This window comes from Acomys russatus, chromosome 4, assembly GCF_903995435.1.
Source record: "Acomys russatus chromosome 4, mAcoRus1.1, whole genome shotgun sequence".
Lineage (NCBI taxonomy): Eukaryota > Metazoa > Chordata > Mammalia > Rodentia > Muridae > Acomys > Acomys russatus.
The window spans coordinates 79222810-79238459 of NC_067140.1; the positions used below are offsets into that span (position 1 = coordinate 79222810).

The 15650-nt window shown below is 52.5% G+C and overlaps 1 protein-coding gene across 2 annotated transcripts in view; it reads right to left on the reverse strand.

Moving 5' to 3' along the window:
- Positions 1-3518: 3518 nt before the first annotated feature.
- The window catches only part of Rrbp1 (ribosome binding protein 1), a 64343-nt gene continuing 52211 nt past the window's right edge, over positions 3519-15650 (reverse strand). The window contains exons 11-24 of one of the 2 annotated variants that reach the window (XM_051144761.1): positions 14272-14362; positions 13502-13594; positions 11865-11957; positions 11703-11786; positions 11025-11114; positions 10397-10489; positions 10220-10291; positions 9557-9652; positions 8410-8493; positions 6505-6600; positions 5891-5974; positions 5440-5538; positions 4615-4758; positions 3520-4161 (exon numbers count right to left, since the gene is read on the reverse strand). In XM_051144761.1, coding sequence (XP_051000718.1) covers positions 4123-4161; positions 4615-4758; positions 5440-5538; positions 5891-5974; positions 6505-6600; positions 8410-8493; positions 9557-9652; positions 10220-10291; positions 10397-10489; positions 11025-11114; positions 11703-11786; positions 11865-11957; positions 13502-13594; positions 14272-14362 — 1258 coding nt within the window. In that variant the 3' untranslated portion in view covers positions 3520-4122. Of the gene's footprint in view, positions 4162-4614; positions 4759-5439; positions 5539-5890; positions 5975-6504; positions 6601-8409; positions 8494-9556; positions 9653-10219; positions 10292-10396; positions 10490-11024; positions 11115-11702; positions 11787-11864; positions 11958-13501; positions 13595-14271; positions 14363-15650 lie in introns of both variants that reach the window. The other variant, XM_051144762.1, reaches the window with a different exon arrangement.

Genomic DNA, 15650 nt, shown 5'->3' on the forward strand with positions numbered 1-15650 from the left:
CCGGCACCATGGATGACTCTCACAGGGGACTGCCCACCAACACTTGGAAGTGACTGTTAACATCACAGGCATGACACCGAACAACGTAGAGATGCACCAACAGTTGAACTTAGAAGTAGCAATGCTGGCTTTATGTGATAAAGGAAGCATTTGTAACTCACCTTTTGTGTGATTATTTGTGTATGAATCGAAGGTAAAGAATTTGCCTTCTGTCTCAGTCTGTTTGTTTGAATTGGTGTGATAAAGAGCACGTCCATAAGCAACTTGAGGGGAAAAGGGTTTATTTCATCTTAAATTTTCCAGAATTCATCATTGAGGGAAGTCAGAGCATGAACTCAGAGACATGGAGGAATGCTGCTTACTGGCTCGCTCAGTCTCTCTTACGCACTTCAGGACCACAAGCCCAGTAGGCTGGGCGCTTCTAGGTCAATCATCAACTAGGAAAATGCCCCCAATGGCTTGCCTACAGGGCGGTCAAATGGGGACATTTTTATAGTTTGCTTTTTCAAGGCAGGGTTTCTCCATGTAGCCTTGACTGTCCTGGACTCGCTGTGTAGACCAGGCTGGATCTGCCTGCCTCTGTGCCCCACTGCACCTGAGCCAAGTTGACACAAAGCGGAACAAACCAGTATACCTTCCTTGTGCAGTGAGCCCTCTAGGTTTTGACATTTCTAGTAGGGTTAGGGTCACAGCACACTTCTGCCTAAATGAAAATGCAATTTAAAAGTTAGACATCCTTTTCTTTCCCTATTCCAAATGTCTAAGTTGTACTTCCGTCAAACTGCCTTTAAAAGTTGGCCACTTAAACCATTCTTCATCCTGAATCTCTATGCAAAACAGCTTTTAGTAGCTACTGTAGCAGACCCCCTAGCCTGTGAGGTCAAGGACAGCCCTGTGGGTGGCTTTTTAGAGCTGGTTCTGTTGATGAAATGTAGCTCCACTCCCTTTACCACAGTTCTGTGCCTCAGATGCACAGGCACACAGGCGTATGTGAGGCGGGTGCCGCAGGAAGGGCCTTAAGCAATCTTTAAGTGAACAGCTCCAGAAATGGTATAGGTCCTAATGGTTCCTGGACCCTGCCTGACTTCTGTAGGTGGCTTTTGGGGTGTTTCAGGGGACACCTAGTCTGGGCCTGAAGTTGTGCTGACAGTCATTTCTGCTCGGTTGCACTTAAGGTTTACATGTTTGTTGAGTGTGGTTAAGAACAAAACTGCCAAGTAGTTGTGCTTCTGAAGCATGTTTACACTCAAGGGTTAATCTAAGAGTCTGTGTGGAAAGCCAATTTAGGGCTCATCTGGTGGGTACTCCTGGTTCCTGAGAAAGACACATCTAAGGCCAGTGCTGATGCAGTTCTATCAGGAGTTGGCTATGACGTTTGTTACTTCCGAGGATGCTCTTGCTACAGAGCTGCCTAGGTCCTTAGCAGCTTCATCCCTGTAGCCCACTAGTGAAGGAACCAGCTCAAGGGTTTGGAGCCATTTTGAAATAACAGGTTCTGGCTACTCCAAGAAGACGGCACACTCGGTTCCTAACAAGATGGTTCCTGGGAAGGGAGGCTTGAGTCACAGTGGGGTTCACCTGGCCAGGGCAACCGGAAAGCCTCTGCCCTGCTCTGCAGTAGCCACAGAGAGGCAAAGCAGCTCACCTTTCTAACAAGCTCAATGTCACAATTCTGGTCCTGCTGTCCCTGCTACTTTGAGTTACTTACAAAATGTTAAGACCAGTCTTTTGGCCTTGAACTCACTAGACCGAGCCCTGAAGAGAGCTCACTCAGTGAGAAGACATTTGTGGAGGGTGTCTTTGCCTTCTGTCTACCAAGGCCTTGCCTCTGTTGCCCGTCCTTACTGCATTGCTTCTTTGTCCAGGCCCCATGAGCCTGCCTACAGGCCAGCGTTCTGCTTGTGGGCCAGGGTTTCGATGAGGATCATGAAAGAACCAGAGCAGCACGCTTACCATGACAGTGGTCTGCATGGTAGAGCCGCCAGCTCTGCTAGGTCATCAACGGCATCTGGTGACCTCAATGAGATTTAAAGGGAAGCATTTGGGTAGCTCTGGTACTGAAAGTGGGGCACCCCAGGGAGTGCAGCATCTCCTGAGAGATGACACCTGTTGATCCCATCTCCTCAGCCAAGTGACCGGAAGCCAGGGCTTCTTGAGAATCTTTCCATCGGTTTGGTGGGCAGCGAGCCATGACTGGCCAGGCCCCTGTGCTGTCTACCTTGTTGACAAGGTGGTAACAACAGCAGCACCTGTTAACCTCGTTCACCCTCTGCAGCAGGCAACTGGTAGGCGTCTAAGTTGCAGCATCCCCTGGATGGAATCTTGTCTAGGACAGCTGGGCAAGCCACACTGCTGCTACTTACTGCCTGAACTCCAGCTCCCTCTGCTGGCCTAGGAGGTATGGCTGCTGAGCAGGTTGGGAGGACTGATGGGCCCTTTCAGCCCAAGAAGCTTAAGTACTGTGCTGAAGTAATGTGCACAAGGTGCCAGGCCAGAGCCCTACTTACCTCACCCTGTGCTGTCACGGGAAGACATGGCCTCCACTGGTGGCCTGAGGAGAGGAGGTAGTAAGAAGCCATTGCATCTTGGATACAGGGTCTGTAGCTTGGTAACCCCAGTATCTTCCCACCTTAACCCACTCTTCTCTCAAATGTGTGTAGTCCTAACTCCTATACCCTCAGAGGACATCTCCCTAGGCATGGGTGCTATTAGCCCTCCCCCAACTCCTGTGCCTAAGACCATCAGAAATGATACTTACATTGTGATTTATAGCTACCAAAATTACAGTTAGGAAGTAGCAATGAAAATAATTTCATGTAGGGGTTACCGCAACATGAACTGTACTATAGGGCCGCAGCTTTAGCAAGGTTGAGAACACTGACCTAAGAGTTCCCGTGAGCGAGGCACCCATACATGGCATTGTTTCTTCCTGCTACCTTCTCCTCCTCAGCGTAACATCAAGAGTTTCAGAGGCCCCTCTTCCCTGTGGCCTCTTTGAAGGTTTTATAACAGGTATTAATTGTTCCTTCCTTAAAACTTATTTCCTACTGTCATGCACTGCCCATCCATGTGACATTAATATACCCTTCTCAGTCTTCCCCTTCCTTCCCCTGCAACCAATCACTGTCTCCCAGGGCACCCCTCCAGCACCCTGTTCATTAACACACAGAAGAGCTACATGCCTTGGTGTCTCATAGGTGCGTCCTGAGTGCCTGGCCAAAAGGTCACAGGAACAGTGTTAAAACCTTGGCAGATGTTCACCGTGGTGTGAGGAGGTAAAGGAGTCAAGAGAACACAAATAAGCACAGTGCTGTTTCCCACAGGTTCCCGTGACAGCTAGAGTGCCACCTACCATTCCAGGGAGCCATGTGATGCAGACCACAGAGCAGTGTGGGGATCACACCCTCTAGTCACCCTTACCCATAGGGCTTGGCATCCAAGGGTCAGCTGTCCCCCAGCCAGGTTCAGCCAGTCAGCTCTCAGGATTTAGAGGACGACGGGTTAGGGGATGTGAATACTGCTGCCTGGAAGAAGGCTGGCACAGGAGCCAGTTGCTGCTCAGAGCCACTCTCCTGGTGGGTCACACCCTACTGTGACTACTTTTCACATAAACTCAGACCCAGTGCCGGGCAACACGTTGGTTTTAATGGCATTGACATCCAGGCAGTCACATGTCAGTTCTGCTTGGCAACTTCCAGGGGTGAGGGGGCTGCAGCCTTGCTGGGCTGGGCTGAGGCCCTCCAGTCTGCTCAGCAGCCTCTGAGAGCTCACCACGTGGCCTGTTGCTTCCCGACCCGGCCCCACTGAGAAATACAGACAATTGCACTGATTGACATAAGTCCCGAGCTTCCTGGACTCCCAGCACACCCTGGTCTGTGAGCGTTGAATGAGGGCTTTGGCGTCTGCTTGAGGTGGTCCAGGGCTGCTCGCAGGAATAGTGTTTATCAAATGTGACATTGGGTCTTTTACAGTCTGGGGGTCTGGAAGGTTTATTTCTGTGGTTCTGAGACTTGTCTCCAATGGCTTCACTGGAAGTTGGGCCTGGATAACGCCATGTTGGTTGGTTTATTTGTAAGGAATGTGTAAGGCATTTTGGTAAGTTGAACAGTTTGCCGAGGAGACTCAGACAGAGGTTCCCTCCTTTGAGCTGCTACCGTCCTCCTGCAAACAAAGTGAGTGTGTGAAGGCCCGGCCAGGAGTCCAGACACTGCCACCTGCCCCGTGCCCAGTGCCCAGAGCCTTCCCGGGCAGCTCCACAGGCAACTCTAAACACATCAGAGAAAGCAAGCCTGTCAGTCTGGAGGCCCAGAGCTGACTCCAGGGCTTGATTGGGGGTGGGGTGGGTTGTATGCATAGGAATTTGGGGGACCCTGTGACAAGAGGAATGTGAGGCAGAGTGGCTGAGGAGGTGTTGTCCTGTAGGCAAGGGACTCCAACCAGGTTGAAGGACCCACACAGACTACAGGGTGAGGACAAGCCAGCAGTGCAGCTGTGGCCTCCCCTTGTAGCTCTCTATCCCCAATGACCTGCTTCCCTGGGCCTCCTAAATAGCCTGAACCAAACCACTGGCTGCCCAGAGGCTAGCCCGGCAGTCCAGCCGCATTGAGCACTTACTGCTTTTTCCAGCCGTTTTTGCAACGTCTTCACTGTGTCCTTCTCTTTTGTCAGCTGCTCCTGGGTCGCCTTCAAAAGCTCCTGGAGTTTGGTGGCAGCGCGCCCCAGGTCACTTGTTAACCTCTTCTCTTTTTCTAGTCTCTCCTGCGGATCACAGGGTTGAAGGTAGTCAGCCTCATGTACCAAGAGCAAGAGCTAGCTCTGAGCACCTCCACGAACACAGGAAGCTTTCTGGTTACTCAGACAGTGCTGGCTGGGAGAAAGCCTTTGCTGTGTGCTAGCAACTTCTGCGCTGCTAGGACAGCTTCCTGGCCTGCTGGCTCGTTGTGAAGGCCACTGCATGTATAGCTGAGACATGACTAGCTTTATAGAACTACATTTAAATGATGACACTAACTTATAACTGAGATGTGCTCTGGACTGGCCCCTCTCCGAGAATAAGATGGCCTCTACAGGCTCATTTACTTGAGTGCTTAGTCATCAGGGAGTAGCACTATTTGAGAAAGTTTAGAAGGTGTGGCCTTGTTAGAGGAAGTGTCACTGAGAGTGGGATTTGGAGATTTCAGAAGCCCATGAAGTCCAGTTCTTCCCTGGCTTATGGACCAGGGTGTAGCTCTCAGCTACTGCGCTAGCACCATGCACGTTGCCATGATGACAACAGAATAAACCTCTGAAACTGTAAATAAGCCCTCAGTTAAATACTTTCTTTTTTAAGAGTTGCTTTGGCATCTCTTTGGTATCTCTTCACAGCAATGACTTCAAAAGTGGCCAAAGCCTTGAAGACCTTTAAGTCCAACCCATGCCCCAGCGCCATCCATCCTCTACCTTCAGCTGTGTCACCTCTTCTGTTCCTGAAGACTCCAGGGGGCCAGCGGCGCGGAGTTTCTCCAGCTCTTCTTGTAGCCGGCACGCTGTGCTCTGAGCCTTGTCAGAACGGGGACAGGCTGGGTGAGAGGCCTAGCAGGTCCCCTAGGGGCTGGGAAGGGGTGGGGGAACTCCCAGCCTAAGAGGACAGCAGCTCATGTAGATCCACATGGGCAATGGAGATAGGCCACATGCACACACGCGCGCGCACACGCGTTCAGGATCCCCCAAAGATGCAGATACCTGCAAGGTTCCTGGGGCAGACTCAGCACCATCGCCCACCCACTTGGGACACACAACTTCTTAGCCCAGGTGCCTTATGAGAAAGCTGGGCAGGGCAGAGCCGATGATGCCCAAGCTCTCAAGACAGTCTGAAAGCTTTTGGGCTGAGGGCTGCTGGGCAGGGCCTAACCTCCTCAAACTCAGCTGTGAGCTTCTGCCGCCGCGTCTGTTCATCCTCCAGGATGGCCTCTGTCCGCTCCAGCTGTGTTTTTAGCTATATGGAGACACCACAAGTGTGACTGAAGAGTCTAACACAAGCCCCTCTGGGGCAGACTGAGACTGCAGCCCCCTCTCCCCTTCTAGCTGCTTCTAACAACTCCCTGGGTCCTTCCCTATCCTGAAGTCATTCTTAGCACTCTCACTTCCAGTGAGACAGTGCCTCAGACTCAGGAGAGAAGCAGAGAAGAGAAAATGTGCTGGGGACACTGCAAGTGCAGGGGTCTTTCATGGGACTCACGGGGCAGGTCCCAGGTCCACAACAGAGCCTAGCGACAATTGCTCTTGGTACCTGTTCCTTTAGTCAAAACTCTGGAAGGCAGGAGGGCCACAGTCCCAAACCCAAGCTCCAGGCCCCTTCCTTGCATTGTGAAGGCTAAAGGCCCTTCTCATCTAGATCAAGCAGGGTAGGGAGGGTGACTAGCAGTGGAACCGGAAGCACCTGCACTCAGTTTAGTCAGCACAGAGGCTGCCCACCCTGAACATCGAGGTTAGTGACACATATGAGAACCAGCTTATCACCCTAACCTTCACAGGGTCCTGCTCGGCTGGAGGGACAGCTGGAGACCCAGGCACGTCACTATCCTCTACGTGGTTCTTCATGTCACTCAACTGCTGCCTGACCTGAAACAGGGAGGGGTGGGTTTGTGCAAATAGACACCAGTGGCATGCAGGTACAGAGCGAGCGAGCACATGCGCGCGCGCGCGCGCACACACACACACACACACCCACACACACACACACACACACACGAGAGAGAGAGAGAGAGAGAGAGAGAGAGAGAGAGAGAGAGAGAGAGAATGAATGTGTGTGTGTGTGTGTGTGTGTCCCCAGGTCCTTAAAGGTTTTTCATTTGTAATGGATGTTCAAATCCCCCTGTGAAGGAGGGATAGACCAGGCCCACACTCTACTCTGAGCCTAAAAGCCTTGAGGCCAACAAGCCCCTGGGCCCATGTGTGTGTTTTGAGGCGAACTTGTGGGGCAACACCCCTTCCCCCAGAAGCAAAGTGACACCAGTGGATGTAGAGCAGACAAAGTCAGGCAGCTCATATGGAACAGAAGGCAGCTAACAACATGCCGCATCTCAGTTCTTCAAGGATGTATTCTACTGCACATGGCCTTTTAAGGGGCCCAGACAAGATGGTAAGACTACTATTATTGCCCTGTGCTACCCCATTCCTCTGAGTTCTTGCTAGGAGCAAGTCACACAATATAGTGGCCCTGAGGCCATTAGACCTCTGGGCCTTCCATCTGGAGGGCAGCAGGGTCACACAGGTTGCTTGGGAAAAGTCCCAGTCAAAAGGCCTGAGGATAGAACTCAAATACAAGCTCTTCAGGGGATCTGAGTGGCCTTAGTCTCCAACTAAGCTTTACTCAGCAAGCCACACCAAGTCTGCCTTCCCAAAAGGCTTCATAGGCAGAAACCAAAGAACACAGTTGGAAGATAACAACCCCTGGCAGGCATGCTCTATGTGCATGCCTTGCCTGGGCTGCACCCCTTGGAGCATGGAGTGGGGGTGGGGGCTGTCACCCAGACCAAGCCTAGCAAATGGCTGAGAACAGCAGCTTTAAATTTGGGATGCTCGGCCTGGGCAACACCCACTTCTGGTGAGGGTAGTCTGGGCGAGGCCTAAGAGCTGGATCTGGTGATCGGGAGCCCCCGCTGGGCTTAGCAGACAGTGTGTGGTGTGCTGGCCTAATGCCAGGCTGGTCTCCTGGCTAGAGCTGCACATGTTCAATCTCCACTTCAAGCTTTTCACAGTGACAGTGCAGATCAAACACCGCAGCTGTGGCGCACGGGCTGCTGCCTGCGCTAGAGCCGGGGATAATGACGGCCCTGTGAAGAGGGAACTCAACTGGCCACACAGCTGGGACATGGGGCCAGACAGAGCAGCTGCAAACTGGGGAAACTGAGTGGACTCAAGGCACAGTGTGACTTCTCACATCTCTGTGCAGGTTTATTTGCTCCCAGTGTCTGGCAGAGGGCCAGAGGGAGCAGGCCATCATCGCGTGTAAGACTGGCAAGGCCTGAACCAGCACTGAAGCAGGAAAACCTGCAGAGAGCACAGACATGCCAAAAGGCAATGAAGGGCCCCCTGGTTGTGATGTCAAGGGCCTGGACTGCTCAGGTGACGAGACAGGCTAGCAAGGCCTCTACGTCCCACAGCTCTGTCTTGAGCAGGTCCATGTCTGTTCAGAGATGGGAAACGGCATGTGAGCACCCTGACACCTGGAGCTACAAGCCCAGCTCAAGAGTTTTAGGCACCCTGCTCAAATCCCACCAAGCCTGCCCTACATGAGTACTGCATGACGTGCCCTGCTAAGCTGCAGAGTCTCTGCATGGATGCTAAAATACCATCAAGTTAGTCACACACACAGTCACACATGCACACCCCGGTCAGACTCCACTGCCCAGGACGTAGTGCGCCTACCAGGGCAAGCTCACTGCTTTGCTTCTGGGCTTCATTCTTGGCTTCATCCAGCTGAGACTGAGAGTCTAAGAGAAGCTGCCTCAACTTCAGAGGACACAGCCACATGAGGGGGAGAAGGGAAGGGGAGAAAAACCAGTTCCAGTGAATCCACACCTAAACTTGAGATGGAACCCAGGCGCAGGAGATTTACATAGGATGGGGCAGAATGACCTACAGGTACAGTTTTCTGTTAGTTGACTTAGGAAGGATGGCACACCCAGGCTTTCAGAAACACTTGCTGTGGTGGTTTAAATGGAAATAGCCCCACTAGGCGCATAGGGAGTGGCGCGACTAGGAAGTGTGGCCTCGTTGGAGTAGGTATGGAGTAGGCTTTGAGGTCTCAGAAGCTCAAAGCGGGCCTGGCAGCTCACTGTCTCTTCCTGCTGCCTGTAGACCAAGATGTAGACTCCTCAGCTGCCCCTCCAGCACCATGTCTGCCTGCAGGCCGCCATGCTTCCCCCATGATGACAGTGGACTAAACCTCTAAACTGTAAACCAGACCCAAGAGTTTCTGTGATCTTGGTGTCTCTTTACAGCAATAGAAACCCTGAGGCATCTTGTCCATTGTCTCTTGTTAAAGAGTAAAGTTTACAGTCAAAACTAGACTGAAGGTACCAGGCTTGGGAGTTCTGCTCCTGAAATCAGAGGACAGTCTGATGGTAACCCAGTTTCAGCTAAAAATGACAGCAGCAAGCCAGACAGAGGGCACGCGCTGAAAGGCAGCCACTCTCACAGTGGAAGCTCTGTGCTTGCCCTGCCCTGAGGCTGCCTTTCTGCAATATTCCTCAAGACACTTCAGGGCTGTCGGTCCAGAGGCCTCTGCAGGGCTTTGGCAGAAGCCCAAAAATCTAGCTTTTTGTTTGTTTGTTTGGTTGGTTGTTTGATTTGGTTGGTTTGTTTTTCTGAGACAGGGTTTTGGCTATCCTAGACTCACATTGTAGACCAGGCTGGACTCAAACTCACAGCAATCCGCCTGCCTCTGAAAGCCTAGCTTTGAGGCTCTACTGACAAGCACTAAGGCAGCAAGAAGGAGTCACAGGGAGTAATCTAGGCCTGACGGGGCAGAGCCCACTCAGGACCAGGACAATGGGATGGTGGCATCACTCACCCCTGCCACCTCCTTGGCGTAGTTCTGGCACTCTGCACTGGCAGCTGCCATGTGTTTCTCCAGCTCTGCTTCCAAAAATGAAGTGTGCTCCCTCACCTGCACAGGGGCAGACACGGAAACCGATCAGAGCCTCTCAGTGGTCAGCAGAGGCCCTAACCATACTAAGTGGGAGAGATGGGTGCCAAGTCTGGCTGGACCTGAAATAAGCAAGGGTAAACATACTACTGGGTAAACTGAGGTCAGTAAGAAAACAATCCCTGGCAAGAGAGCCCCTCACTGAACATCGAACCAAAATCCAGTCCTGCTGGGTCCTGCCAAGTCCTCAGGCTGCAGGCGGAGTGGGGGAACACCTTAGCTGTACACTGCCAAGCTTAGGATAGAGGACCCCTTTACAACGGTCAAGGCTTGCTGCAGTATCTTAATCTCAAGTCTACAAGCAAAACCAGTACTGGGCAGAGCTGGGCAGCCATGGCTCCCAGGCCATTGAGGCCGGGAACCTTATCATTTAGGCCAAACAGGCCTTGCTCAGAAGAGGACACCCTCCCTGGACATGTGGTCCAAGAGGAAAAAATAAAAATAAAAAATAACAAAGACTCATACAGTCTCTGAGCAGCACATTCACAGGACAATAGATGGCAACCCTAAGAACAGAGACTGTCATACCTGATCTGAGCTTTCAAGTTCCACTTTTAGCTTCTCCACAGTGTCTTCCAGATGTTTCACTGTGACCCGTGACTACAAAGGGGAAGACCCATCAGGCATGAGAATCTGGGTGGAAGACTCCTGGGCCCACCCATGCTGTGGCACCAGGCTCCAGGGAGGCATGTAGGCCAGCCATACCTTCTGGAGCTCCTCTTCAGCAGCTCCCACCCTGGCCTTCCACACACGCTCCTCCTCTTCCACGCTCTTCTGCAGGTCTTTGAGCATTCCCTCCTGCAGGGGAGGTTGACACTGAGGCACGCCCTCTCCCTCCTTAGTTTGATCCCACGAGCATACACTGCATCCTTTGACCCTCAGAGCACCATTCAATCCCACTTTCTGTGTGACTGAGTGCCATGGGGAAGGAGCTGGCCCTGGCAGAGTTACAGCAGGGGATGAGGTCTATAGCCCCAGCTCCTACTATTCTTGGAATCAAAGGGCCCAACCCTATTTATCCTAGGCCTACCGTGCCCTCCTCCTGCCCACCTCCCCAGGTATTCTCTGTGGTAACCATCTCTTCCAGCCCCACCTTAAACCAACTCTTGTTCCCAACTTAAAAACAACAAAGACTCATGAGCTTTGTTCATCCCCTTTACCATCCAGCTAAAGAAATGAGGCCCAGAGATGGCAAGGGGGCTACTTGAGGTCACACAGAACCATGCCATCTCCTGCCCCCAAAGGCTCCAAGCTTTCCTTCCTGGCAGTGTCCCAGGAACACCAAGCCATAGTCACTACCAAGTCACCACCAAGGTTGGCCCCGGCTGCTCACCGTCTCCGCCAGGATAGTGCGGTACTGGTCACACTCGGCCTGCAAGGTGTTCTGGGTCTCCTCAGCTTCCCTCAGCTTGGAGACTATGTCCTAAGGGCAGATGGGTGATCAGGAGTCTAGTTTAGTCCTTTCTCTTGACAACTCACTGAAAAGAATTGGGCTCCTGATTCCTAGGGCCAGAGGCCTTTGTAGTGGATGTAGACATGTTTTTGTTTTGATCCCAAGTGTGTGATGGGGAACAGACTTGTGACAGAACAGGTAACGTTTATCCACTTAGAAGCGTGGGGGTGGGGGGGCTTGGTTTTTGCCAGCTGAAACACATCCATCCTAGTACAGACTCTTGAGAGGCTCTTGGGTCTTGGTGTTGTTTGGCTGTTCATCGCTGCACTTCAAGATGCTCCTAGAGAGACTGCTCCAGAGAAGGCTTCAGGGCTCTGGGTTCCGGCTGCTATTCCAGGTTCCAGTAGCAACTTTGGGGGAATTGCTGATCTGCTGAAATCCTGCCAACTACTAAAAGGTCTACCTCTCCTGTTCCCATCAACCTTTCTCTCCTATCTAGGGTAGGTGTGTTGGAAGGGAAATATAAGCATTTAAAGAACCCTAAATAAAGTAGGTTTGGAAAAGGCGAAGCCTCCAGGGCTTAGGCACAGAAGACCCATGTCCAGCAGTGTCACTTACTAAGGAGGGCTCCAGGGAGGCAGGTGGTTTCTTTAGCAGCTCAGAGCCCTTCTCCTTGACTTCCCGCAGCCACTCTGCATAATTCTACAAGGAAACAGGCACGGTGAGGCTGAGTTTTTCTCTGACAGTTGTGGGGACCCAGGGAGCCATTCTCCTTCCTACCTGGTGTGCTGGGATGGAAAGCTCCGGAAGCAAGGCCAGCAGGACCTCCTTGGTCTGGGCCTCAGCCAAATGGAGCTGCTTTTCTGACTCCTCCTGGAGGGTGGGAGAGAAGAACAGCATTCAGCCTCTGCTCAGCACGACACAGGAGGGCCAGGATCAGGGACAGCTAGGCTGTTTGCTTTGTTAGAACCAGCCGACACTCAGGACCCATGAATTCCCCTTTCCAGCCTGTGTGTGCTAGACTGTACACACATGTGCAAGGACCAAGCTGGAGTATGCAGCTAGGGCAGGGTAGGGAAAAACAAAGACTAGAGTATGTGTTATCAAAACAGGTGTAAACTGTTGAAGATGGAGGCAGCACCAGAGCCCCAGCAGCCACCAGAGTCAGGGCCAGGGGCTGGGGAGGCTCACCTCTGGCTACTACTCTAGAAGAGAAGGGGCCAAATTCCCACCAGGCAGAGCTAAACCAGCTTCGAGAACATAGTAAAGGTGACCAAAGCTTGACTCATCCCAAGCTATGCCAAGCCTAACACCTTTCACTGGCCCTCCAAAGGGGGACAGCAGCCCCTATTCAATGCATGAAGAGGGTGGGGGACACTAGAGAATTAAAGGAGCCAAGACACAAAGCCCAGGACAACTGCATCCCCTAGGGACATAAATCCATGGAATGGCTCCAAAGGGCTTTGACCTAGAAGAAAAGTCTTACCTAGCCCTGAGACAGACAGAACCCACTGGCAGGTCCACACCACTGCGTATGGCTGGAGGCTGTGGGTGGTCCCAACCTTGCGAGCAGCTCTCTGGCTGCCTATACCTAATACATAAAGCAGACACCATAACATATGAAGTGACCCTCTACCATCTGCCTGTGTAGCCACAACTGAGTGAGCTAACAGCTCAGGCCACGACCTCAACCTTTGCTACATGAGCCAGACACTTATGAGTCATTTCTAGGGCTGAATGTCCAAGATTCCAGCCATCTGATTTTAGCTCTGAGAGTGTGGTGTGGCCAAAGCTAGCCCTTCCCATGTCCTCCTCTGACACCCTCACGTTTCCTTGGAGAAGCACGAGTCAAGGCAAAGCCGAGCCTGGAGAGACACTCCCGTGTAAGCAATGCTGTTGGAGACCACCTTCCTGTGGGATGGACTGTGTGGTGTGCACCCATGAGCAGGATGCGCAGGAGCTTTGGGTGTCACGCTGCTGGGGATGAGACTCCATGATGACTCATGACCAACCAAGGGCCCTAGAGGAGTTTACCGCCCAAAGCTCCCTGCTGAGATCATGTCCCTGAGATGCGTTATAATTCAGAGGGCTGAGCAATAGGCGAGAATATTCAATGTTGCCCAGGGTGAAATTGGCACAAAACTCTTAAGCTGCTCTGTGTCTGGGCTCCTTCAACAAAGGAGAGGCCATCAAGGGCACAGGTTTCTTCTCTTCATCTTAAGGAAAAATGAAAAGGGAGGAGGGAAGGAAGGAAAGAAGGGGACGTGGGAATTTGGGAAATACAGGAGACGCTCTGAGACCAAGGCATCCTGTCCGTGGTTTATACGTTTCATGGTGCTTGCTTAAACCAGATGGGTGTTCCTTGCGACTCCAGCCTTGGCCTGACCAAAGGACTCAGGATGGGCAGGTGCTCTGACCTTGGCCTGGGTCAGGGAGCGCAGCTTCTCCTCACAGGCCCGCTCTGCTAAGGCCAGTGCCTCCATGGCCTTCCAGTTCTTTTCTCGGAGGTCCTAGAGGAAACCAGAGAAAATGAGCAGCCCACGCCAGGTCAGCTATAGCACAGTCCCCACAGGCTGCTCCAAGCTGCTCTCAGAAAAGGCAGGGCCCACAAACCCCCCTGAAGGCCCAATCAAGGTATTTCACAGAACCTACACCAGGGGCTAACTATCCTTTCTTGGCTCCATGTGCACATGGCCTCTCAGGGGAAGTGCTCAATACAATACAAAGCCAGGTACTGTGGCCCGCAGTACAATTCAGTCAAAGCACAGTATAAAAACAACCTGTCCTTTTCAGGAAACACTGGTCTGAGGAAGTGGGAAACTAGTCTCTTCAGAGGGAAGAGTTTTCTGGCTCCCAAAACAGAAAGCTGGCCCCTGGCACAACTCTGTCCCTATGGGGGAGCACTGGGCAACCAGCACACCCTGGCTGTGACAAGGGCAAGAGCAAGCACAGGAGATGTGGACACTGCATCCCCAGCATTCTGAGGGACAGCTGGTGGACTGTGGGAATGGCGGAGAAGAGAGGCTCCCAGGGCAAACCGTGGGAAAGGCCCTGGAGGCCAAGCCAGGTGCCACAGGGTCTGGGTGGTCTACACAGAAGTGTCTTGAGATGACGTCGGGAGAACTGCGCCCCCTCTCATCCCCTCCAGCCCCCCCTCCCCTGCCCCAGCGCAGCATTGTCCACTCACATTGTTCTTCCCCTTCTGTTGCTCCATAGCCTCCTTGAGCTCACTTGTCTCCCTCTCCAGACTCGACACCTGTGACTCCAGCTCCTTGAGACTGGGGGGACATGGTGAGGTTTCAGTCTTGGCTCCAAGAACTTATTTCTTCCCTGCCTGGGCCAGCCTGAGGTCCCTCCCACTGTATGCCCAGGCCTGGGCCAGCCTGAGGTCCCTCCCACTGTATGCCCAGGCCTGGGCCAGCCTGAGGTCCCTCCCACTGTATGTCCAGGCCTGGGCCAGCCTGAGGCCCCTCCCACCGGAGGCCCAGGCATAGACTTTTAGAGAAGACTACCTAGCTGCCCAGCCTCTTTCTCCACTCACCGTCTAAGTGCCAGGAATAGGGCACAGACCTGAGTAAGAGCCAGAAGTAGGGACTTTTAAGACCTTTCTTCTAGCCCAGGCCCTTCCTTGGCGCACCACAGAACATGTCAGCTGACCTCCTCTGTGCTGTATACCTGGCCCTCAGAACTGTACTAAGGACTCAGGGCGGTGCTGTCACCTTACCCACTGGAACTCTGGGCACCACTGCTCTTAGCAGCTCTCAAGTGGCTAGTGACTTCTAACTCTTCTGAGACTACAAGCTCCCTTTCCTTAGCTTCTGCAACTGAGATCTGTGGAATCGGGTGAAGACAACCTCTCACACTATGGGATGTTAAGTCCTCATCTTTCCAGTGCTTTCAGGATGCTTCATCAACCTTCACCATTCAGAAATAAAGGCTATACTCAAGGCTCTTAGGGACAAACCTCAAATGGACATCTTAATGTGACAGCCTCTGCACTAGAATGTACAACAGGCGGGAAGACCCAGATGTGTGCAGCCCAAACTCCAGGAATGGTCAGTGACATTCCAAACCAGCAGCTCGAGGAATGCTGCGATGCCACGGGACGCCTGGCAGAGGGGAGCTGCCACCAATCTAGGGATGCAAAGATTTGGCTGCCACTATCAACCAAAGGGGAACACCCGTGTTTCTTCTGGGGAGACATGATTAAAGCTTTTTGAAAACCACCTTTCTAATTCATACTAACATCAACCATAAAGTCGGCACTGGCTGAACACACGGCCCTCCCGACCATCCTGAATAATAATGGACTCAGCCTGGCAACAGCTCCCCGTCTTCAGATTGAATACAACAGACCTGGCTTTGAAGACCCGAGCTGGCTTTGTGGCTATAGGTTTCAGGCCCACAGAACCTTGACTCCACTCTCAAAGCTGGGATCCCCCAGATACTCCCTGCAATCCCTGCATTGTACAAGTCTCTTCCAGCAAAACATCCCAGAGCATGCCTAGAACAAGACCCCAAAGAAGCAGGGGACGCAGGTCAACAGCAAGAACACAGTGACCATCG